Source organism: Vombatus ursinus, unplaced genomic scaffold, assembly GCF_900497805.2.
Source record: "Vombatus ursinus unplaced genomic scaffold, bare-nosed wombat genome assembly UNPS02014932.1, whole genome shotgun sequence".
NCBI classification, from domain to species: domain Eukaryota; kingdom Metazoa; phylum Chordata; class Mammalia; order Diprotodontia; family Vombatidae; genus Vombatus; species Vombatus ursinus.
Window position 1 is genome coordinate 6,815,806 of NW_020954710.1, and position 25,016 is coordinate 6,840,821.

At 46.8% G+C, this 25,016-nt stretch overlaps 1 protein-coding gene across 2 annotated transcripts in view; it reads left to right on the forward strand.

Annotated features, from left to right (window-relative positions):
- Positions 1-15,299, forward strand: part of CTNNBIP1 (catenin beta interacting protein 1) — a 55,305-nt gene extending 40,006 nt beyond the window's left edge. For both annotated transcript variants that reach the window (XM_027843794.1, XM_027843793.1), the window contains one exon: positions 12,567-15,299. In XM_027843794.1, coding sequence (XP_027699595.1) covers positions 12,567-12,625 — 59 coding nt within the window. In that variant the 3' untranslated portion in view covers positions 12,626-15,299. The remainder of the gene's footprint in view (positions 1-12,566) is intronic.
- Positions 15,300-25,016: the final 9,717 nt, after the last annotated feature.

Below are 25,016 nucleotides of genomic sequence, written 5' to 3' on the forward strand. Positions count from 1 at the left end.
TGCTTGTGTTTTGGCCTTGGGAATTTGAATCCCTTTCCATTTCCTCCAGATAAGATGATGCCAGAGACGCAGTGCCTCTTGACAGGAGCTAATCCAGCTGGCCATGACTGCCACCCCCCATGCTCCCCAGGGCCTGCTGGCTGCCGTGGCTCCCACATCCCATCATTCTCCTCCAAGTGTTCCAGGGGCCTCAGTGTCCTGGGTGGAAAGTCGTCAGCTTGGGACACGGCAGGCACCCTGGAGCCTGGTACCTGCCCTTGGCTGCTGAAACCGTGGTGGCTCTGTGGCTGCTGTTCCCATGGCAGCAGAGTGTAGAGCTGTCTCCAGGAGAGAGCCGGGCCTCTGGAGAGCCTTGAGGATAACTGAGCAGAGGCAGGAGGCAGAGTGGAGCGAGGAGACCATACAAATAACTTCTGCTGCCTAGGCAGGGGCTGGGATTGGGGAAGGCTGTCCCCAGGCCCATTGCTCGCTGCTCTGTAACCCGGTCCTTCGGGCCCTCTGGAGCGGTAGCTGTGTGCTGTGGCTCTTCCAGCTAGCCCTGGCACCAAGCTCATTTCCTTGGTGGCTCTAGCGATACTTCTGCCTTTGTCGATAGCCAGGCAGCACCAACTGTGGGCATCATGCTTGGCTGGGGGAGATAGGCATGCTGGGGTGTTAGGTGGATAGGATACGACTGATATTCAGCAGGCCAGTTTCCCCGCGGGTTTTTTTGTTGGACTTTGCTGATGTTAATTCTTTAGGCCCTAGTGAGCTGAGGAGGAGGTGAGTTTGGGACACCCTTGAACTTGGTGCTAAGATTTCTGTCTTTGCACAGGTTTTCTTGGAAAGAATAACTTTTAAGTTTTTGAAGTCTATGAAGGGCTTAACATGAAACGATTGTCTTGAGAGAGAAAACCACAAAGGGCCAGAGTTCTATTGGTTCATGAAGAAAGGATTGGCAGAACAGTTATAATTACCAAGATCCCTCAGGCTCCCCTGTTTCTAAGCCACTAGGTGGCACCACAGTGCACAAACCATTGGGCTGGAATCAGAAAGACCTGAGTTCAAATTTAGCCTCAGAGATAGCTGAGTGGCACAGTGGATAGAGCACTAGCCCAGCAGTCAGGAGGATCTGAGTTCAAATGTGGCCTCCGACACTTGACACTTACTAGCTGTGTGACCCTGGGCAAGTCACTTAACCCTGATTGCCTCACCCTCCAAAAAAAAATTCTGCTTCAGACACCTCCTTGCTGTGTGATCCTGGGAAAGTCACTTTACTTATGTCTGCCCCAGTTTCCTCATCTGTAAAATGGGGATAACACTAGCATCGACCTCCTAGGGTTGTTGTGAAGATAAAAGGAGATGTTTACGAAGTGTTTTGCAAATCTTAAAGTGCTAGTAAATGGTAGCTATTATTTATTATCATGTCTTGGGAACTAGGGGAGTATGCAGTGGTAATGTTTTTTAAAACTGGACAAGAAAGAAGGAATGTTGGGGGTTTTGCCTCTCCTCTGTGTTCTGAGAGCGTTTACAGGACTGGTGATATTCCGTGACTGAGCCCCAGACCAGACAGGGAGGGGAGTCTGCCAGCGCTGCAGGGGGGCCAGCCTGCTCGGCTCATCAGCTTTGGGAAGAGCATCCCAGGAGGGGCGGGGCTCGCTCTCTCAAGCACCAGGGCTTCCATTCAGACTTTTCTAGCCTTATTGGGAGGGGCTGTGCAAGGCAATAGTGAGGCTGGGAACCATTGTTGGGTTCTCACCTTTCCCTATTGGCAGACCCACAAAGGTCCCCTTTGGTTCTGAACAGAGTTCATCTGGTCATAGCATTTGGTCCAAAGGCACTTTACCTTTTCCTGGTAAAATTCTGGAATGTATTGCTGAGGGGATAATAAGCAGAGCAAATAGTAACATTTCTGTAGGGTTTACTTCAAGGTTCACACAACACTTTACAGATGTTATCTGATTTTATCCTCTTCATAACCCTGGGAGGTAGGTGCTACTCCTGTTTTACAGAAGAGGAAACTGAGGCAGAGGTGATGTGACTTGCCTTGGGCTTGTCACTCAGCTAGCAACTGTCTGAGGCTGCATTTGAGCTCAGGTCTTTCTGACCCCAGGTTCAGCACTTTTCTCATCATACTGACCATGAAGAGCCAATATGATTTCATTAAGAATAGAACATGCTGGGCTGACATGAATCTTTTTTTTGGAGGAGGGAGAGATGGGACAAGGTTCCCCAACTGGTAGATGAGTCTGTGTTCTTCTTGTGCATGAGGGAGGAGGCTGTGGGTTTAGAGAATAGTTTGATCAGGAGAGGTTTTAAACAGGGTTAATGGTAGACCCAAGGAGCACTGGCCAATGCCTCTTCATCTGTTTGGAGGTTCTCTGGGGAGTGTCCCAAATATTGGCCCTGTGCTCTTAAGCACCTGGATAAAGGCATAGGGGACGTTCTTATCAAATTTGCATGAAAGAGTCAGCATCCCAAAAGATTTCTTCAGGCTAAAGATGAATGTGATCTTCATGGGGTGGTTAAACAAAGGCCACTTGGCATATATGAAATGGGGGAGAACAGTGTGTGTGAAAAAGATCAAATGGGGTTTTAGAAGCCACCACACTGGATGGGATATGGCCCCCAAAACATGCGATGGCCCAGGAAAGCTCCTTCAGTCTGGGGCTGTATTCCGAGAGGCCAGAAGCTGCGATCATGCTAGCCTCTGCCCCAGTCAGACCTATCTGGAGCATTCAGTTCAGTTCTTGGAACCACATTTTAGCAAAGACGCTGATAAGCTCAATTCTCTCCAGAGGACGGCAACCAGGTGGTGAACCATCTCACAGTCCTGCCATACGAGGATCCGTGGCAGGACCTGTGTATGTGAGCCTGGAGACAGGATACTCAGTTGGCCCTGGGAGCTGGAAGATCTGGCATGGGAATGAGGGGTCAGCTTTGTTCTCCTTGGCCTGAGAGAGCGAGAGGAGGAAGGGCCCAAGGTTTCGAGGGGCATGTTTTAGGCTGGACTTAGGGGAGGTTTCTCGGACTGTGTGCTGTCCCCAAGGGGACGGTTCTGCCTTGGGAGGGGCTGGTCTTCGGTCCAAGACCAGGTAAGTTGTAGCAGAGATTCTTGTGCAGAGCCATTTTGGCCACTCGGCTCCCTTCCAACTCAGGGGTTCTGAGGGTCTTCCCATCCCTTGTGTATAAGTATTGAACTGCATAATTACCTAAGTGAGCTCAGCTAAGTCTCTTCACCTTGTTCTGCCTTGGTTTTCCCTCCGATAAAAGGAAGCAATTAAATTAGATAGGGTCCCTAAGATGCTTCTGGCTCTTAGTCCTGAGACATTATGAGTGAGGCTTAGAATCACCTGTCTTAGAGTTGGGAAGGACTTTAATCTAGCCCAAGCTGCCACGCAATGCAGGATGGATGTCTGAGTTTAGAGTTAATGTATGCATACACACAGCATCCCTGACAGATAAGCATTCAGCTTTGGCTTTGAAGATCGAGGGTGGGGGCGGGGAGGGGGAAGGAAGCACTGCTAGCATCTGACACAGCCACCTTCCATGATGGGACAGCTCGAATGGTCCCATGTCCTCTGGCTGAGGGAGTCCCCTGTGCATGTTGGAGGCCACATTTGTGGAACATGGGATAGCAGGAGCACCGATTTATGAACTCCCAGGTGGATGGAGCACCTCTGCTGAGCTAAGAGGCCAACCCTCAGAGGAGAGGGCAGGGAGGACAGGTCTGAAGAGGCTCTGCTGGGATTTTCCCCAGGGCCACCTAGTGAGAGGGTATGGAAGAGAAGGCTTTGTGTACAGTTGCACATATTTGCATATTTCAACAGCCTTTAGGGAGAATGTTAACATTTATTCTCACCCACATTATTGCCTGAAACCCCCAGCAATATATGGCAGACAGCTGAGTAAGTGTTAAGAGTAGGGTGAAAGGGGGAGGTGTCAAAGGCTCAAGAATTATCTCATAGGCCATAGTTTGGAACTTCCTGGTCTTAAGCTTTGTGTGCTTGCCTTGCCAAATCTGCCTTTACCTTTTTGTTATTCTGAGCTAAAATTAGTGGAAATGTAGGAAATGTCCACCTTGAGGATGCATTTTGTGGAGACAGGCTAACTGTCTATCCCTCAAGCTGCTGACCAGAAGCCAGCTTTCCTTTCTAAGCTCTGGAAGGCTGATCATTTTTTCCCCTCCCTGGCTCACTTGACCGTAACTGCTGAGTGTGGAAGAAGCTGGGCTGGCAGTGGATACAGGGAATGAAACTGATAATCCTCAATTCTGATTCAGAGAGAAATGGTTGGTAGGAGCAGTGGATTAGCGAGGAGCCTAGACCAGGAGAGGAGCTCTGGGCACTGGGGCAGTCGGGTCCCCTAAATTGTAACTGTCTAGGGAGAAAAAATAAATCCTTGATCATTGGAAAAAAAAAAACAAATTAAAAAAACCCAACATTGTGAGTCCTAGTCTTCAGATTGAAACTGGTCCTGACTTTCCCTTAAAGTGGAAACAGCATTAATGGATCGTAGATTCAGAGCTGGAAAGGACTTTAGAGGTGAATTAAGTCCACTCTATCCACCCCCATTTTATAGATGAGGAAACTGAGTCTAAGAATAGTTAAGTGACTGTCTCAGGTTACATAGCTAGTAAGTGTCTAAAAGTGGAATTTGAACCCAGGTCTTCCTAACTCTACATCCAGCACTCTGACCACAACACCTTCCTTACCACAGTGATAAGAACATCAAGGAGATTTTCGCCAGGGGGTCTCCAAAGCCTCTTCTGTGGTCCGAGTTAAATGCTTTCAGCTTCAAGAACCCAGGTCGTGGAATGAAGCAGAGGGCCTACCTTAGAACAAAGTATCTAACATCTGAGATTCCCCTGTCCACTGTGGCAGGTCGGCAGGTCTTCCAAGAGACCATCACTAAGACACATGGGCCCTCATTCTCCACCCACAGTTCCAAACAAGAGCAGCCTCGAAAGGTCTTTCTTGCCTCTGAGATGAATTATGCATGGTAGCTGCTCTCTGGACAAACAGTGGCATTCCTCTGAGCCCTTGTTTCCCGGCTCTCTAAAGGCCCAAACAAAGGCAGACCTGGCAGCTCTCTGACTGTCCTGAAGCGTGTTTTGCTCATTCTCTCCCCCAAACTCCATTCATAGGAATCCCTCCTAAGCAGAGCAGTTCTATCATGGAGAACAGTCCTGGGCATGTCTCTGCATCCTGTGGTTACTTACTCAATCTCCATTCCTAGGGCTTTAGACTGACCTTTAAACAATGCGTCATGGCCCTGGTAGGTACCCTTCTCAATGGGTAGGGCTGGTTTGGGCAAGAATGACTTCAGATAGAACCAGGAGAGGGGGAGGGCAGGAAGCATATTTCTTCCACACCCTTGAATCTGAGAGCATTAGAAATGGCAGATGGCAAAGGGAGGGCCTCTGGGGCTTGGAATATCCCTGAGAGTGCTGTTAAGCCCCCTATCCAGTATCACCAAATAAAAACAGTCTGTTGATGATAAGTAGCAATAAAGAAATTTTAACTGGTCTCATCCCTTAATGGGTTTGTGTTTGCTGGAGCAGTGATGACCTTTAAACCTCTTCCCTTCAGGGCCTACCCCCCCACCCTCCTAGAAAGGACCAGGGTGAAGTTGGTAGAAGTGTTTATTCCTATCATTTTACCTTTATGGGGCCCATAAGCCTCCTCTGTAAAACTGGGTGGGATCCTGCCACTCCACCTTTCTTCAGGCAGAGGGAAGGCCCAGATGACCTGGCTCCGTCCCCAGATTTGAAATTTATAATCTTGTGATTGACTTCCCTCCCTGAGATAACTTCTCATCTATCTGTATTTAGGGCTTGTAGGTACCTGATTATTTTCATGTTATCTCCGCATTCGAATGAGAGCTCCCTGAAGGCTGAGACTATATTTTTGACTTTCTTAGAATCTCTGGGCCTTAGTAAGGGTCTGACAACACTAAGTGCTTAATAAATACTTCTTGACTGAGTGCTTGGGGCACTGTGGCAGCAGTCAGATTCTGGCCACTAAGAAAAGAAAGCAAGCCCTGAAATTCTGTTGGCCAGTTCAGCCTGATAGAGAACTAAACAGTTACCAGCCTCCCTCTGCACCAGAGCCCGAATCTGCAATGCTTCCCACAGAGGAATACAAGGAAAGTGAGAGCAGTTACCAGCTTGGCAGAGGGTACAGGACTGCCTGCAAAACTGGATCGATTAGGCAAAAGATTGAGGTGGTAGTCTGAGAAAAGCTGCTCCTCGTTATTAAATCCCCAAAGAAATGAGATCTTATTGCAAAGCTATTAAAAAAAAAAACGAGGAATAAGAAAAGGGACAGAGCAAAAACTCTGGAATCCCCCCACTCTTTGAGAGAGCCTTATGGAAGCCAGGCCTGTCTTGGCATCGGATGGGGAGCCTACACAGTAACATCCATGGACTCTGGGCCTTCTTGACTGGAATCACCAAAGGAAGAAACCATTTGGCTGTGGAAGGGAGGAGTGAATTCTTGAGAACTGTGCTGAGACTTCTTCTTAAACTACTATGACCCCTAAAAGGAAAGCTCTTTTCCTTGCATGTCAGATTTCTGTCTACTTTTTCAGAAATAACTCTGTCGTCGTGTAGGGCAAGTGTGCCTGGCTTCTTTTGCTTAGAAAACACCCTCTAGAGATATGCCAGTATCAGACGCTGAAGCCGCCAATGAAAAGCCCCAGAACCAAGCCAGGTGAGAGATCATCTGGCACGGTCTTAACTGCGGACTTCCCAGCACCCCCCTGGAGGGGCCCAAGCTATTTTTCATCCTGTGGCCCAGCGAAGAGCTGCAGAAAAACTGAAAAATCCCAAGGAGAGATGGGGCAGGCAGGGGCAGGACTGAGTAAGCTTACTACCAATACCGCTGCTACTGCTACTGATTCCTCTTTACTGCCCTGAGATTCATTAGTAAACATCTCCCCTCTGCCTCCAGTCCCCCGCCCTATCTAGTGGGATAGGAAGGAAACAAATTGAAACAAATTCAGCATCTGTTAGGTCACCAGCTCAGCTACCGTGCAGAGTATGATGTAATCTTGGATTCTGCTGTTGCTAGGAAATTCTGCCTGCAGTGATATTGTGTGGTCCTCAGAACGAGGAGAGAACAGTATGTTCTTGGGAGCCTAAAGGAAAGACTGCGGGGTTTCCTGAAAGAGAGGAGCCTTTGATGGCCCTTCTGAAGGAGTCCTAGTTTCAAAAAATCAAATGACTTTCTTCTCAGAAGCGATTTCTCTGTAAGGATAGGAGTGATGCTAGAGCCAGTGGGAACCCCAGGAGGACTGTTTTTTAAGCAGCATCTTGGGTTCTCTGATGTTGAATCAGGGATAGTTCAATAGGATGATGTTAGACTCTGTAGATTTTTCTTCCCTAGAATGGAGAATTGGATTATTGGGTCCCTATAGTGCTTCTTGAGCCCATTGCTGGGACCCTACTCTGATTTTCCAAATACAGCAGAAAACAGCTAGAAAGGAAGCTTGTTGTGGCCTGTTGACTGACTGAGATATTGGAAAGAAGATGCCCAGGAAGGGCAATGGGCTTCCGACCATATTGGAGATTGGGGATGGGGCAGGCAGGGCGGGGCTTGCCCTCTCTTCTGCCCACTCACATGCAAAGAGCAAAGCTGCCCCCACCAGCCCGCTGGGCTGCCCTCGGCTTGCCTTTTCTGACTCGCCATTCCAATCCTCCCCCTCCTAGGAAGAATTCCTCCTTGAATGCTCCATAGAAACAAGCCAAAAAAGCCTGACTTGACTGGTGGTGTTTGGGTAGCAGCTGAGAGTTGCTCCAGAGAGCAGGCAGGCCCTCGAGGGCAGTTTGGGTCAGATTGCCTGGAATGCAGCTTGAGCTCTTCCCTCTCCCTCCCCTTAGTGGGGGCTGGGGGGAAGACTCCCATTTCCCTTCCAGGTGTCTGGAGTTTGAACAAAATGCCTTCCTAGAGATTTGGGAATGAGGGGGTGTGGGTGAACTTTTTTGTTTCTCTTTGTTCTTCTCCCTCCCCTCTGGCCCATCATAGAAAACATGACAAAGGAAGTGATTTCACGAAGACCTAGACCAGAATCCTGTAGTCAGAAAAAAAGATGTTGTGCATGTTGGAGCACGCGGGTGCCTGTGGTCAGAAGTTAGTCCAGACCTTGCTCCTGTAGACAAGCTGCGAAGATTTGGGGGGAGGATGAGCTACCCACTCGTTTTCTGTTTGCCCACCCTTCACGTCTTCTCTCATTCATTTTATTTTGAATGTTTTATTGATGTATTTTGTTTTTTGACACTGCAATCATTTCCTGATAACTGTCCACCCCTACCCCCACACCGGTTAAAATTGTCCAATAAAGCGACCAGAGCCTGACACAGTTGGTGTCTACACACACCTGTAGGTCATCCTGTCTGGAAAGGAAGCAAGTGCACTCCAGCTTCAGTACTTGGGAACTGCCTGGGGTGGTTGTATTCAAATAAGCATTGATTAAGTGCCTGTTATGTGTCTATGGGAAAAAGTGAAATAGTGCTTGTCCTCAGGGAGCTTCCATTCCATCCTCTCTGGGGAAACTGCAGAGAAAGCAATGAGGACCTTAGTAACTGAAGAGAAAAGTTTCATTGGACTGAATTGTGTTATCTTTTAGTGTGCATTCAAAATGACCTTGTGTGGGGCAACTATCTAGTGCAGTAGATAGAGCACTAGCCCTGGAGTCAGGAGGACCTGAATTCAAATGTGACCTCAGACACTTACTAGCTGTGTGACCCTGGGCAAGTCACTTAACCCCTATTGCCTAAAAATAAATAATTGATTAAAAAAAGAAAGAGAAAGTGACCGTGTATCTATTGGTCATCTTCTCTGCATTAGTTCAGGAAACCTGCCTCCTCCCCGTATTCTCCCTGACTTGCCCATATTTGTCATGACTTCTTATAGAATGCTCTCCCATAATTCTCTTGTGCTCCAGTTTGTGCAGTCATTCCCCAGCTGATGGGCATGCACTTCGTTTCTAGCTTTTTGCCATTTCAGTGGATTAATCAGCCAGCATTCATAGGAAGTGCAGCTGTGAATCTTGTAGGAGAGGCTGGAGAGGGAAGTAGATTGAGCTGTGGACTTGGATCCAGGGGGAAAAGGAGGCCAGATCCTGCTTCAGGTAATTCCTAGCTGTGTGACCCTGGACATGTCATTTAACCTCTCAGTGTCAGTTTCTCCATTTGTAAAATGAGGATTCTAATGATAGCAACTATTTCACAGGGTTATTCTGAGGATCAGACAAGATAACAGACACATGGCTCTTTGCAAACCTTAAATTGCTGCATAAATGGGAGCTCTGTGTAGCACCTTGCAATCTCTGACTTCTTCTCTCGCTGCCCAATAGTGGGATCCCTTGGTCAAAGCTCATGAATAGCCAACCATGGTGGCCAATGTCTGTGATTCCCTCCTACTAAGACGGCTGAAGCTGGTGAGCTCAGGAGCCCTGAGCTGCATTCTGGCTAAAGGAGATCAGATGGCCACACTAAGCCTGGCATCAATGTAGTGAGCCCCTGGGAACAGGGAGCATGAGGCTGCCTGAGGAGGGCCAAGCCTTCTGTGCCAGTTAGCCAGAGTAAGTAGCCATTCCACTTCCAGGTTGGGTGAGATAGGGACACCCTGTCTCAAAAGATAGATAAACAGCAGTAAAGTAAATGGATTGTTTTCACACGATTCCAAATTATTTTCCAGAATGCTTGGAGTAATTCACAGCTCCATCAACCATGTGTTATTAGTATGCCTGCCTTCCCACAGTCCTGCCAACATAGTCTGTTTCTGGTTTTTACCATCTTTGCCAGTCTGGCAGGTGTGAAGTTATACCTTAAAGAGGTTTACATTTGCATGTCTCCTATTAGTAATTTGGGGTATTTTTTCATTTAGTTATAAATAATTTTAATTCCTTCTTTGGAAAACTGTTCATATTCTTTGACTACTAATTGATTAGGGAGTGGGCCTTTCATGCATTTTATTAATTTAATCAATTCTGAGCCTCAGATGAAAATGTTGACTTCATCTGAACCCTGCAAAAATGTTGACTCTCAGAGAATTATGCTCATTTGGAATGCATTTCTTAGTGCCCTGTGTCCAGGCAGGCCAGGTGCGTTTCCATTTACTTGCTAAAATGCTCCAGATTCAGTTCTTGTTCTTATTAACTACCTATGACATTGGGAACTTCACAAGCACTTTATAACATAGCCACAAAACTCAGCGTTTACTCTGTGGAGGAGGGAGGCTGTCTGCCCGATTGACTGTGCAGCGAAGGACAAGTATGTTTGGAGCCCCAGCTTGGTCCGTTACTGCCTGTGCAACTTGGGCAAATCAGTTAGCCTCTCTGTGACTCAGTTTCCTCATCTGCCAAATGAGCAGGTTTGCTTAGATGACCCCTAGTTTCTCTTCTGGCTTTGATCTATTATCTTTTAAGCTGTTGGTCCCAGTCTCTTCAGGACAAGACAGAACTTTTCAACCACAGCTTCCAGTCAGTCAATAAACACTTCGTTTTTTGGGGGGGTTAGGCAATGGGGTTAAGTGACTTGCCCAGAGTCACACAGCTAGTAAGTGTCAAGTGTCTGAAGCCAGATTTGAACTTAGGTCTTCTTGACTCCAGGACCGGTGCTCTATCCACTGTGCCACCTAGATGCCCCATTCAATAAACATTTTTTAAGCACCTACTGTATGCGAGACTCTGTGCCAACTGCTGGGGATACAGAGAAAGGTCAAAGACAGGACTTGTTCTCGAGGAGCACAGTCTAATGGAGACATGCAGAAACTATGCGAAAACAAGCTATAGACAGGGTAAATTTGAACAATTAACAGGGGAAGGCACTAGAATGAAGAGGGTCTACCAAAGGCTTCCTGTGATGGTGGGATTTTAGCTGGGACTTGAAGGAAACAAGGGAGGTTGGCAGTCCTAGCAGAGGAGGAGAGCAATCTAGCCTTGGGGCAGCCAGAGAGAATGCCCAGACCTGGGAGATAGAGTCTTGGTTCACTGGGTCAGAGCATATGGAGGTGGGGGAGCGGTGTAAGAAGACTAGAAAGGTGAGAAGGGGGGCGTGGTGTGAAGGACTTCCACCGTAAAACAGAGGATTTTCTATTTGATCCTGGAGGTGTTCATAGGGAAGCTCTGGAGTTTAATGAGTACAGGGGGAAATGTGGTCAGACTGGCACTTTGGCAGCTAAATGAAGACGGACTGAGGCATGAGGTGATGAGGGCCGGTCATAGGAGAGAGGGAGGGGGAAAAGGTGAAATCAGCAGGCCTTGGTAACAGCTTGGACAGGAGAGGGTGACAGAGAGGCAGGCAGAGTGGTCAAGAATGGCTCCTGTGCTGTGGGCCTGGCTGACTGGGAGAGGGGGGTGCCCTCGGCTTCAAAGGGAAGAGAGTCTAGGAGGAAAGACAGTGAGCTCAGGCTTTGACGTAGTGGGATGGTTCAGACTATCTGAAAGGCAGGTGGAAGTGTGAGACAGAGAGGTCAGGGCTGGATAAGTAGATCTGAGGTTTGAGAATCATCAGTGTGAACATGCTAACTGAATCCGTAGGTGCTAACATGAAGCAGAATCAGAGGGAGAAGAGGAGTTGGCCTAGGAAAGCTCCCTGTGGGACACCAGGAGGGAGCAGGTCTGACCCCAGTGAAGATCAGCTAAGGAGAAAAGCAGAAAGGGCAGGAGGGTGGAGCAGCCAGAGGACCTGGCTTTGAATCTTGGCTCTGCTACGTACTTTGTGATAAATCACTGCACCTCCCTGACCTTGCCATTCTCTCCTGTGTGAAGTAAGGGGCTGGACAAGATGACCCTTCTATCTCTAACCGAAAGATCCTAAGAAGGCCCAGTATGCTGAGGCGGCCCTTGGTGGAAAACGCTTGACTAAAGCAACTTAAGTGATTTAAAAAAAAAAAAGTGACCCTGTCATGTCGTCTCTGTTTGCCTCGGTTTCCTCATCTGAAAAATGAGGATAATAATAGCACTTCCCATGGTTGTTGTGGGGATCATGTGACATTATATTTTACGAAGAGCTTAGTACAGTGCCTGGCACATAGTAGGCACTATATCAATGTCAGCTATTTATTATTATCATTATCATTATTATTATTAGCAACAGCAGCAGTGAAGGAGATCCACATCTCTCTCTTCTCCTCCTCCACCTCTACCCTCCTCACTCTCTAACAAGCCTGTAAACAGTTGCTCTTATGTCAGTTTATTAATTACACTCTGTCCAGACCACGCAAGTGAATACATAAATGAAAGAAGTGAGCTTGGAGGGCATTCACCCATCCCCACCCTCAAGCCTCCAGGGCTGCTCCTGAAGTCAGTTGCTTTCAACCCTTAGCCGTGGTTATTCTAATATGATTCTAGCTCTAGAAGGCTTGTCCACAGCACTGGTAATGGGAAGACGTTAAGGAAATGAAGGCAGAGTGAGCAGTTTACAGCAAGGTGGAGTGTGCTGAAAGGTTGGGGTCAGAATGGCAGAAGAAATTCCTTAGAGGCCTCTTGGGTCATGGGGCCTATTTAGGGCCTCCTCAGCCACCAGCCCTACTACTTGCTGGTGCCCTCCCTCACCCGGCTTCTGTTTTTCTGTGATGCAGGTGCAGAGGACGTGGTCATGGCGTTTTCCAGGTCGGAAACAGAGGACAGGAGGCAATAGCTACGAAGCATCCTGGAACCCCCTGGAAGCCAACAAGGGCCATGAGAGCTCTGCCAGCTCAGGAAGCTGGCTGACTGCACCAGGTCCCCTGCCCTTTCCCCCTTCCCAGCCTTCAGGCCCCTAACCCCTCCACCCTGCCCTGGAAAGCACCTCCCAGCCCCGCTACTCAGCTGGTTGTGTTCTCAAGGGAGAGACCAGTGGTGCACATGGGATTGGTTCAAAGGGATGGACTCTGCAATTGGCTACAGGGAGAAACCTTTTTATTTTTTAAATCCTGACCGATGGAAACCTTTTCTTTTTATTTCTGCCTCTTTCACCACCTCATCCCTTTTCTGGCTGTCTGGGCATAGAACTTCCCAGGAAGCTGTCCTATGCCTTGGTGCTTTATTTAGGTCATTTTTAGGAATGTGAAAAGGTTTTGATTGGCTACCTAAAACTGGAAACACCTCTTGATTGGCTGGTGAAAGGAAAACGCTTGTCTCTTTGATTGGTTTCAGGTATTCTGCTGATCTCAACAGCTTGATTCTGAGTAAAGAGAATAGGGTTTGGGGCATTGGCTGTTACATTTGACTTGAAAAAAAAATACAAAACCAAGTGTGCTTTGCGATATTTATTACACAAAAGAGCTGCTGCTGCTTTTAAATTTTATTTTTGAATTTGATTGGCTTATGGTCGATGTGTTTGATTTCCCGTTGGCTCCTCCATGGCTCCAGTAGCCATAGATTTCCCCCAAAAAACAACAACAAAACCACACCACCTCTGCTGCTTGAAATCTCTGGTCCCAGGGGGAAGCCAGCTCAAGAGTGTATTTGCATTAATAAGTGCACCTGCCCTCACTGGAACTGGAAAGTAAAAGAACCCCTGGGGTGGGGGTGGGGGCACAGCTGGGGACCCAGGACAGACTGTATTTCAGTTCTGTAAGAGTCAGTGTTAAGAGGTCACCAGGAGCTGAGAGAGAGAGAGTGAGTGAGTGTGTGTGTGTGTATGTGTGTGTGTGTTTGAGCTCGCTCTCTAGCATGTGCGTGTCACTCTTTGTAGAGTGAGGATGATGTTGCTGTGGAAAATCCAGCCCTCTCTCCACCTTACAACCTTGTTTGTGCTGCAGCCCAGAAGCTTCTTACTTGGAGGGGAGATTTTGGTCCCTCAAGCTCTTATCCATCCTTGTTTAGAGATTTCTGCTGCTTCCAACATTAGGAGTAAAGGACGCTAAATACCGTGAGGCCCCTCGTGAAGCACACAGACCCTTCCCACAGGATTACTTGACCCCTGGCTCTGGAACCTGTGGCCAGTTGAGGAGATGGGGCTCGATTCACCAGTCTTAGGGATGCCTTTGGTCTACCCCACTTTCCCCTCCCGTCCCTTATGCTTCTACCACCCCATCCCTACACTAACAGTCTTGCAGTAACTAGAATGTCTGGAGAGCCTAAGACCTCTCCTGCAAGGGGCAGTCTTCCCAGCCTACACCGCCCCTTGTAATTGCCTACATATTGAAAAGAAAACCATCAACCATAGTTGCCAAGATTTCTGCTTGGCAGGCCCCTCCCAGGGCCTTCTCCCAGCGTGGCAGGTAGGGCCAGCATCAGCTCACATTTATTAATTCCCGACTTGTACGTGGTCCCAGGGCCCAGGCCCTGTGGAGCCAGGGATTGGTGCAGAGAAAGCAGGGAGCCTATTGTGCCAAATCCCTGCAGGCAGTGTTAGATCAGAAGCTCCCCATGGCCACCCAGCCTTCCTCCCCCTGAAGGATCCCTGCACCCCCATCTCTCCTGCCTACCTTTGTGTGGCATGCACAGGACTGTGCTTTCAAGCAGGTAAATGAAAAGATGCCAACTCCATATGAAGCTTTTCTTGGGGAAGAGGAAGCCTCAGCCCCATCCCCGAACAAATCCAAAGTTTTTCTTAAAGGGTCTAGCTCTAACCCCTTTACCCAGGGAGTGGATGACATTCTCCGAGCCAAACAGCACTTCCTGCCCAAGGGCCTGGGGCCAACCTGCAGTCACCAAGGCCTGAGTGTGCAGCTTCGGTGTGCCAGTGGGTTAATGACCTCAAGCACGTGAAGAGAGGGAGCAGCAGAATGTTCTGCTGTCTGTGACCAATTAGTAACGCTAAGGAAGCCACCACGATCTCTGGTCCAAGCCCTTCAAGGTCAGTTAGTTTGGTACAATATAAAGTGGCCCATAACCCTTGCCAGGCTGCCTGGCCTTGGTCACAAACGAAACAGGAGTAAGAAAGAGGATGTGCCTCTTCATCTCCTCTCCTCTAGGTAGACTCCTCGATCGTGGGTCAGTAGCAATATCTTCACCTACAAAGGACAACATGTAAGCAATGCTCAGTGTCGTCAGCTGGAATCCCAATCATGGGTGAGCTCCGAGAGCCCCGACATGCCAGGGCGCCCTCCTTGGAGTCAGGTTTCAGTCTCTTATTGCCTAGTGTACTCTTTGTAAGAGCGCAGCTCTCTTCAAGGGGCAGACTCCAGATGGAGTGGCTATGTGTTTCTCTTTGGCCTCATACCTGCCCGTGTCAAGCTAACATGCATCTCTCTTGTGTCCCCAATGACAACTCTGACCTGTCTCATCTTCTGAAGAAGAAAAGTGAAAGTGTTTCTGTGGCTTAATATTTTGACTAAAAATGTAACTGTTGGGGAAAAAATAACAATAAAGGTTTTTAATAGCTTGTCAGGGATTGGACTGAGTTTATTTCTTCCAGGGAGGTATGTGCACTTGATAACTTCTTTTTATCATCCCAGGCCGACGTTGGGGGGTACTTCCTCTTTCCCAGTGAAAAGGAAAGAGGAGCCAATATGACTGAGGAAGTTCGGTTTCTTAGAAGTCAGGTATAAAACTGGGGAGAAATGGAGAGGCTCTATAACAAAATAGTCATAGCATCAGCAGCACCCTGGTAGCGGAGAAGCTGGAAACTGGAAATTTCCTGGTTGGGAGGAGGCTGCACAAAGTGCTGTGATGTAGTAAATGATACAGACTCCCTTCAAGGCAGCTCAAATCCCCCCTTTCTGCAGGAAGGTTTCCAGTCCCCCAGGAACAGTGCCTTCCCTCAGTTTACCTTCTGTCTGATCTGTAGCTTAATTGCATATTGTCTCCCCTATTAGAATGTGAGCTCTTTGAAGGCAGGGGCTGGGTTTTTGTTTTGTTTTTTTTAATACATGCTCTGTATCGCCAGTGCTTAGCCAAGTGCCTGGTACTCAGTAAGTACTAAATAAATGCTTGTTGACTGATGACTAATAGGACTAACAGGGCAACAAGGGAAGATAAAGGAACTGGTACTGAGCAAAGAAAGAACTGAGAAAAAGACAAATGTGCCATGACTCCTTAAGGTGCTGCCAAATTCAGATCAATTTCAATTTTTTTTTTTTTTTAGGCAATTGGGGTTAAGTGACTTGCCCAGGGTCACACAGCTAGTAAGTGTCAAGTGTTTGGTCTGAGGCTAGATTTGAACTCAGGTCCTCTTGATTTCAGGGCCAGTGCTGTATCCACTGTGCCACCTACCTGCCCCCCAGTTTCAGTTTGAATAACCAATCTTGGTCCCAGAGAAAAAGAGGGGAAAACGGTGGGAAGAACGTGGACTGGACAGTCAGAGGACCTGGGTTCGAATCCCAGTTCTGTTCTTTAATTGCAGTATGACCTTGTGCAAGTCACAACATCTGAATCTTAATAGCTTCTTTATCTGTAAAATGAGTTCAATTAGATAACCTTCAATGCCCTTTCAGCTCTACATTTGTGGTCCTAAGAGGCCTGTCAATCAAGAAACATTTGTTAAGCACCAACTATGTTCTGGGAATAGAGACAAAAAAGAAATTGTCCTGTGCTCTCACAAGAAGTATATGGCTTATGAGTTCCCTCTCCATAGAAAGGTAAAGGACCAGGAGTGTGGAATGTTGCATATACTGTCAGATGCAGTGTCTTTGGGGATTATATTTTGCTCAAGTATTTTTCTTTGTTGCAAGGGAGGACATATTGGAAAATATTCGGATGATGTTTTTCAGGGGCACAAATAAGCTATTGATTGGGGAAAATAAAGATAAGGCCATGAGAAAAATGACAGCAGGTAACTGCATGTTCAATTATAATAAATAAACATGAGTAGATTGCATTGAGTTTTGTGGATTCTGGAGTACCTGGAGCACCAGGTTATGGGTTGATCTGAAGAACTGGAAGAGGTATGGAAGTGTGTTGGGGATCTTCCAGCATTCTTAGGGAAAGGAGGAAAAATCAAGTGTCCCGCTGTTGCCCAGACCTGAGAGAGAGTGGAGGTGGGGATGGGGGATGGGAGTCATGGTTCGAACTAAATGGAGCCTCTCTTATCTCCCCACCCCCACCTCCCTTCAGGTGAATAAATAGTAGCTGGGAGAATTGGCTGCAGCCAACCCAGCTTGAACAGAGCCCTTTGTAACCAGGAAAAGTGATCTTCTGCATTGTTCATTGTTCTGGTGGCTGACCACTTCCCGAAGGAGGGAGCTGTGCAGGTTCCCAGAGGGGCCCTCCCCTCCCAAGCACCCCTCGGAGATCCCAGCACTGCATTCGGCCTGTCTTGGATTCCATTTCCCTTACACCCTGTACCAGCACCCGCTTCGAAGAGGTCTAGAGTGGTTCATTTTTTCAGAGAGGGAATGAGTTCAGAATCATAACACAAGGCCAAAAAGGTCACAGTCCTGGAGCCCTTGCCTTTAATGTCAGATTTCTGGGTAATCCACTGTGCCCATGATGTAATGGAGAAGGTTCCAAATTTGTTAGCATAGTTGATATAGAGCTCAAAGGGACCGCAGAGGTCATTACGTCCGACCCCATTGATTTACAGATGGGGAAACTGTGGCCCAGGCAGGGCGACTTCCCCCAAATCCCACTAGATCAGAGGTGAACACTGAAGCCACGTCATCTGATTTTGATTCCAGAGTCAGTGCTTTGTCATGATGGTCCCCAAAAGATTTTAGCAAGAATTTTCTTGTCACTGTCTAGAATCAAGGTGTTAATGGTGGTAAGAGGGTTGGACTTAGAGCCAGGAGATGTGAGTGTGAATGTCACTTCTGACACTACATTGTCAATCAGCCAGGCGATGGTCAGTCATCAAGCATTTATTAAGAGCTTATTACGTGCCAGGCACTGTGATAAGTACTGGAAACAGAGATACTGGCAGAAAATAAAAGAAGATAATCCTTACCCTCAAGGAGCTTACATTCTAAAGAAGGAAGACCCATGAAAGGAGAGAGTGGGGGTGGGGATGGGGGATGGGAAACCCGTGAAAGGGAGCTGATAAGGGTGGGGGTGAGGAAGACATGCTGGAAAAGTCCAGCCTTCAGCCTGGTGAGAAACTTAAGAGTTAATGGACCATGGCACCCTCCTTATATGGAGGTTATGGGAGGAGTCATCCAATTAGAAAGTGGGGCCTCAAGGGCTCAAAGTATTACTTAGGTGTTAATTTCAAGACTGACCATCAATCAATTAACAAACACTTGTTAAGAGGTGTATTCCATACTGTGCTAAGCACTGAAGATAACAAATAAAAAGGAAAAACAGTCCCTGCCCTCAAGGAGCTTACATTCTAACGGACAAGACATGGTACAGTAAGTTAGCAAGCCTTTATTAAATACCTATTATGTTCCAGGCACTGTGCTAAGCAATGGGGATGCAGACAAAGGCCAAGAGGCGGTCCCTGGATGACCAAGGTGTGGTCCCTGGATGATCAAGGTATACATATACAAGGAATACGTACAGTATAAATAGAAGGCAATCTCAGAAGGGTGGGCTTAGGGATAGGCAGGGAAAAATCTACAGAAGGTCAAATTTGAGCTGGGTCTTGAAAGAAGCTAGGAGGCAGAGGTACAAAGGGAGGGCATTCCAGGTATAAAAGGACAACTTGGGACAAATACAGTGGATTGAAGAGGTGCAGAATTGTGTGTGAGGAAGTCAACTAAACTGGTGTAGTTAGTTCACAGGGGAAGGAAGTGTCAGAACACTGGAAGCAAGGAAGGGGCACAGTACCCCAACCCGTCTGGGGGTAGCCTGGTCTGAGTCTGGGGCCTTCTGTTGTCCTTGTGCACAGCTTCTTCCTGGGTTCCGAAGTGCTCTCCAGGTACATTTATAGGAATCTGGAGCAAAAAAAAAATAAATCACATTAAGTGAATATATTCAAGTAAAGATGAGTTAAAAAATGACCACGGCATTTTCTCTTGGACCACTCCCCTGGGGGAAGCAATGGGACTCTTTCTTCCCAGAAATAGAAATTGAGACTCCAAATTCTTTTCTTTTCTTTTTTCAAAATTTATTTATTTATTTTTTGTTTTCAGCATGCACTTTCATAAGATTTTGAGTTCCAAATTTTTTCCCCATCTCTCCCCTCCCCTCAGCCCAAGGCCACGTACAATTTGATATAGGCTGTATGTATACATTCATATTGAACCTATTTTCACATTAGTCATGTTGTAAAGAATTAAAACCAATGGGAGAAATTCAAACTCTTTTATTTTTAATTTTAATTTTAATTTTTTTAGGATTCCGTTAATTTGTTTTTAGTTTTCAACATTCACTTCCACAAGATTTTGAGTTCCAAATTTTCTCCCCATCTCCATCCCTCTCCCCACCCCAAGACAGCATGCATTCTGAATACCCCTTCCCCAAATCTTCCCTCCCTTCTATCTCCACCCTCCCCTTCTTTTATCCCCTTCCCCTTCTATTTCCCAGTAGGGCAGGATAGATTTCTATACCCCATTGCCTGTATATCTTATTTCCCAGTTGCATGTAAAAACAATTTTTAACATTTGTTTTTAAAACTTTAGGTTCCAAATTTTCTCCTTTCCTCCCTCCCCACCCACCCTCATCGAGAAGGCAAGCAACTCGATACAGGTTATGCATGTGTAGTCATGCAAAACACTTCCATAGTAGTCATCAAACTCTTCCAAGTAGAAGGAGGTGAGGGTGATTCCCTTCCTATGCAATATAGGTTCTTTTAGGTGAATAGAAGTTCTCTAAGCTTCTCTTAGGTGAATTCTGGGATAATGCCTTTAAATGATAAGGAAAGGCTTGCCTTTAGATGGATCAATATCACTTTGAGGTGAGAAAGAGAATGCTGTAAACAAGTAGAGTTATTCTTTGTTCAAAGATTTTTAATTCAATTCTCTAAGAATTACTTTTTGTTCTGCACATTTTCCTAAAAGGAAAAGTTTTAGGCTGGTGAGATATTATTTCTTATTATTTCTATAGAAACTAAAATATTTTAAAATATGCTTCCACAAGCTAGCAGGCAAGTCACTTAAAGTTTCTGAATCTCAGTGTCCTCATCTGTAAAATGGGGTGATAAAACCTTTAAGCACTTATTTCACAGGTTTTTCTGAAAATCAAAGGAAAACTACATAGAGTACTTTGTAAACTTAAAGCCATTATTGGAAAGGGCACAGGGCCCAGGCAAATGAATGCCTCTGGAGCTTCAGCACAGCTCAGGACCAACTCCAATCTATGCAAAGTGAGTTAGACAGTGGACTGGGGTTATATACCCTGAGAATCCATGACCATGATGTGGAAGCTTGAAGGAAGAGAGATTACTTCCAGAAGAGAACATCTCAGAAATTCTGAACCTTCTAGCCCAGGTATGGATGCAAAACAATGTTCTTCTCTAGAGATTCTCTGGTGCCTGAGGAATGGGTGTCTGCCCAAGGAACAAGGAACACCATCTATCTGAACCACTCCCAGCCTGTTTGAGAAGTGGTCTCAGAAAATCACCCTCTCAGAGACAGAGGACACAGGAGTCATATGAAGGAACTGTCAGTCAAGTTAGCCGGCAAGTACCTAGAGTTCTGGACCTAGAGTCAGGAAGTATTAGCTTACAGTTTTAGAGTTTCCTCATCTGTAAAATGGGGATACCATATCTGGCCACTGGACCAAGATGGCTCTGGAAGAGAAAGTGAGGCTGGTGACTTTGCACAGTCTTTCCTCACTTACATCCAATTCACTTGCACGTCGTGGCATCACTTACTTGATGTCATGGTCCTCTCTGAAAACAAAGGACAAACAACAAAATGGGAAGAGTAATTGCACCTACCTCCCCACCCCCACCCCCACACTCGAGTTCTTGTGAAGGTCAAAAGAGAAAAGACTTGTAAAGCATTTTGCACATCTCAAAGTGCTATAGAAATGCTAGCTCTTATTGTTCACATTACTTATTAATCATAGTAGGATCGTGGAGGAGTCCAGTGGTGCCACAGGAGACCAGGGAAGGACAGGGTGTGTGTATACTAATATTTATCAAGTGCCTCTCATGGGCCAAACACTTAAGTACTGGACACATAAAGGCAAAAACAAAGCAGTTCCTGTCTTCAAGGTGCTTACATTCTAATGAAGGACACTATGTCTGTATTTAAAGAGATACAAGTTGTTGAACAGTCTGGAGCAGACTGACTGACTGACTGGTGTGCCAGGTTTGTAGCGGGTTCAGAGTCTATCTAGTGGTGGAAATAACAAAGAATGTCGCCTCAGGGTGAGGATTCATTCTTGACTCACTCTGGGTCACCTGCATATGTCGCTTTGCGTAGGAGGAACCAGAAGAAGGCCAGTTTGGCTTGAACTCTAAATATAAGTGAAGGTGGCTCAGTACACTGACCCGAGAGTTCAGGATGCCCCCAGACTAAAACAATTTGCTGGAGGAATATTGTACCTGTACCGTAGATGCTATCAGATTCTCAAGTCAGAAGAAGATCCAAGGATAAAGCAGCCTTCATCTGCCCCCTTGGATTTTACCAATAGGAATAAGTAGCTCGTGGTAATGCTCTTTTTTTTTTTTTTTTGGGCCAGGCAGTTGGGGTTAAATGACTTGCCCAGGGTCACACATCTAGTAAGTGTCAAGTGTCTGAGACCAGATTTGAACTCAGGTACTCCTGACTTCTGGGCTGGTGTTCTATCCATTGTACTACCTAGCTACCTCCCACCCCTTTCTTCTAATTCCAGGCCTTTATTAAACAAAAAGAGGTTAACAAATGAGAAGGTGGAAGGCCATCCAGGTCATGTGCCCTCTCCCCCTTTAACTTCTCCTGACACAGAGCTGGAGGAGCCTTCTACAAAGATGTGATAACTGTCTTCAGGTTAGGAAATGGCTCTCTCCCAGCCCTATTCATTTTTAAATAAAATGGAAATCCACTTTACCCTGATGGATGGGATCACATGTACACACACACACACACACACACACACACACACACACAAACACAAACTCATGCTGGGCAGGATTCCTGTGACAGGAACAGATTAAGTGCTTTTCATGAGGGGGAGCCTTTAATGTGGACATGGATATAACCACCAGGAGAGAGGTCACACCAGACCAGGAGGGCGGCTTAGCCCTCCCCCCTAGCTCAGGGCAAGGCATGGGAGAGGGGGGAAGGCTATTGGTCACAGCTCCTCAAGCACACATAGATAACCCATAGAACAGATGGGGAGGTCACAGCAGCAGACATTGGGCAGCCTGGTGCCCAGCAATGTCATTCTAACCCAAGGCCCTGCCAGGGCACATTGTGACTTTTTTTTTTTAAACATTTTTTCTCTTTATTTTTCTTGCTTTTATTTTATCCATTCATTCACTCATTCATTCATTCATTCATTTACTTGCTTATTTATTTATTTTGGACCAAATTTAACCTATAAATATGTTTTGCATGACTATATATATTATATATATGTATGTATCATATTTCTTGCTTTCTCAATGGTTTGGGTAGGAGCTGGAGGGAAAGAATTTGGACATTAGCTTGAAAGATGACATGGTAACAGGTCTTATCTTCATAATTAAGTCTCTTCTTCAATGAGACAGTTCCAGTCAATGTGAGACGGATCTCAATGGTGTCATTGGAGGTCTTCCAGTCATGGCTGGTGAAGAGCTTGGTATTAGGCAGTTTTTCCCAGTCAGGGAACCATATGATAAGGTCTAGAGGTTAGGGGTGCTGAGACGCTGAGATCATGACACGTGGATCCTGCCCAAAAGAATTTGACCCAAGCTTTCTTTCAGCCAAAGACAAAGTTTATTAAAGATCCGCCATATTGGCCAGACTCTTAAGGAAGCCGAGCTCCTGTGAGCTAGTGGCTAGGTTGTAAAAATCGAGCAGTGGCTAGATTATAAGAATCAGAGGGGGCAGCTAGGTGGCGCAGTGGATGGAGCACCGGCCCTGGATTCAGGAGGACCTGAGTTCAAATCCGACCTCAGACACATTAACACTTACTAGCTGTGTGACCTGGGCAAGTCACTTAACCCCATTGCCTAGCCAAAAAAAAAAAATAAATCAGAGCCACATTGTGACTTAAAAAAAAAAAAAGATGCCTGAATGTTGTCTGCTCTCTCCCACAGTGCCTAGTTCTCTTGTCTCTACCCAATCATATTTGGGGTCTGATTAAAGGGGAAAAATCCCCACGGGTCTCCTTAGGCAGAGGTCAAGCCTGAACTCTATCTCCACCTTGCTCACGATACTATACCACACCCCACTTGGGTTTAGAGACTCTAGGAGGGGCTCGCCCACCAGGAGCAGATGGATAGCTGGTGCCAGATGATAGCCCATGTGGAGAGAATCTTTCTTACAATTTGGATGGTACTCCCTGGATTACAATTGAGATGGTATTTCCTGAAGGGTTGAGAAAATCTTCTAAGAATGCCCGCCCCCATTGCGGCAGAACACTTGCTTGGATTTCAGCACAGACGATGGCTGCAGAGGCAGGCGGGAGTAGCCAAGGCAAAGGGAGTCACTATTCCAAGGAATTGATGAGTGGTGGCAGCCACTGGCCAGGCCTGAGAACTGTGCCAGCCTCCACTGTCAAAATTCCGGGTTTCCAGGAGCTGTCTTCTCCACCAGCAAAGGATTCTATGGCAATTTCTTTATATATTATGGGGGTAGAGGAGAGTTGATTGAGAACAATTCTAAGGTGCCACGGCTCTGTTACTTACGTTTGTCATTCTGTCTCAATTAAATGCTTTGCTATTGATTTATGTTTCGTGCTTGATGCATCGGTAGAGAACACACTACATGGCACTTTGATCTTGTTGCATGTTAATAACCTCTGGGTGATGCTACTGATTTTCAGAACTGTCTCACAGCCTGGCTGCAGTCTCAGTCTGGGACATCCCTTTGTGCCCAGGGCCTCCTTGCCATGGAACAGTTATTTTTTTTCTCACCCTGGAATATCCCTCTGATGTGTCAACTCCCTTTTTCCACTGGTGAGTTCCTCTTGGGGCTTCCATTTTGGCAAGAGGCCTGCATCTTCCTGGGTTCAAATCCGGCCTCAGACCTGTGTGACCCTGAACAAGTCACTTCACCCTTCTGCCTGAGTTTTCTCATCCATAAAATGAGGATAATGACTGCACCTGCTTTAAAAGGGGGCTGTGGGGGCAGCTAGGTGGCGCAGTGGATAGAGCACCGGCCCTGAAGACAGGGGGACCTAAGTTCAAATATGGCCTCGGACCAAACACTTGACACTTACTAACTGTGTGACTCTGGGCGAGTCACTTAACTTCAATTGCCTAAAAAAAATTAAAAGAAAAAAAGGGGGTTATGAAGATCAAATAAGATCACCTAGAAAGGTGTTTTGTTTTGTTTTGTTTTTTACACACGTTAAAGCACTACAGAAAAGCTAGCTCAGATTAGTCTACGTCCTGCTGCCACTTCCTCCTATGGGAGGGAGCTGGGAGAGTCTCAACTCCTCAGATTCCTGGGAGCTGAAGAACCCTCCAGCTATGCCTTCTGAGGCCCCACCCCTTGGACTTGGCCCAGGAGGTAACTCTAGACCAGAGACGCCCCAAGGCTTCCTCCTGCTCCGCTCCCTTTGCCTTTGGCTGGGACAGCAGCTTCACTTCTGCAGGGAAGTCAGGAAAGGAGGCTGACCTTCTTCACCCAAAGTCTTTAGGGCGAGGAACCTCCCTGGCTCCAGCCTCTCGTGTTCCGATCGCAGATTGAGAGCTGGGTTAGCTGGTTGGTTGTTAGTTCTCGAAGAAGACCCAAATGCCATCACCATGCTAGTCAAGTTTTAGTTTGTCCGACTGTGGCTGATTAGACCAATACGAGCTTGGAATGCTCGACCACAGGTGGGGCACAAATAGTCTGCATGAACGTTTGGGGTGGATTCTCCAAGTCTGAGCAGTCCTGTGCCAGCGTCTGCCATGTCACACAACCAATTCCAAAGTTCTTAAGAGAGACCTTGAGAGTGTCCTTGTATCACTTCTTCTGACTACCATGTGAACGCTTGCCCTGTGTGAGTTCTCCATAAAATAGGCTTTTTGGCAAGCATATGTTTTGTATTCAAATAACGTGGCCAGCCCATTGTGGGTAGAGCTGGGAGGGACCTGAGAGGTCAGCCAGGCCAGTGGTCATCTAGGTCAGGGGTAGGGAACCTGTGGTCACATGTGGCCTTGAGGT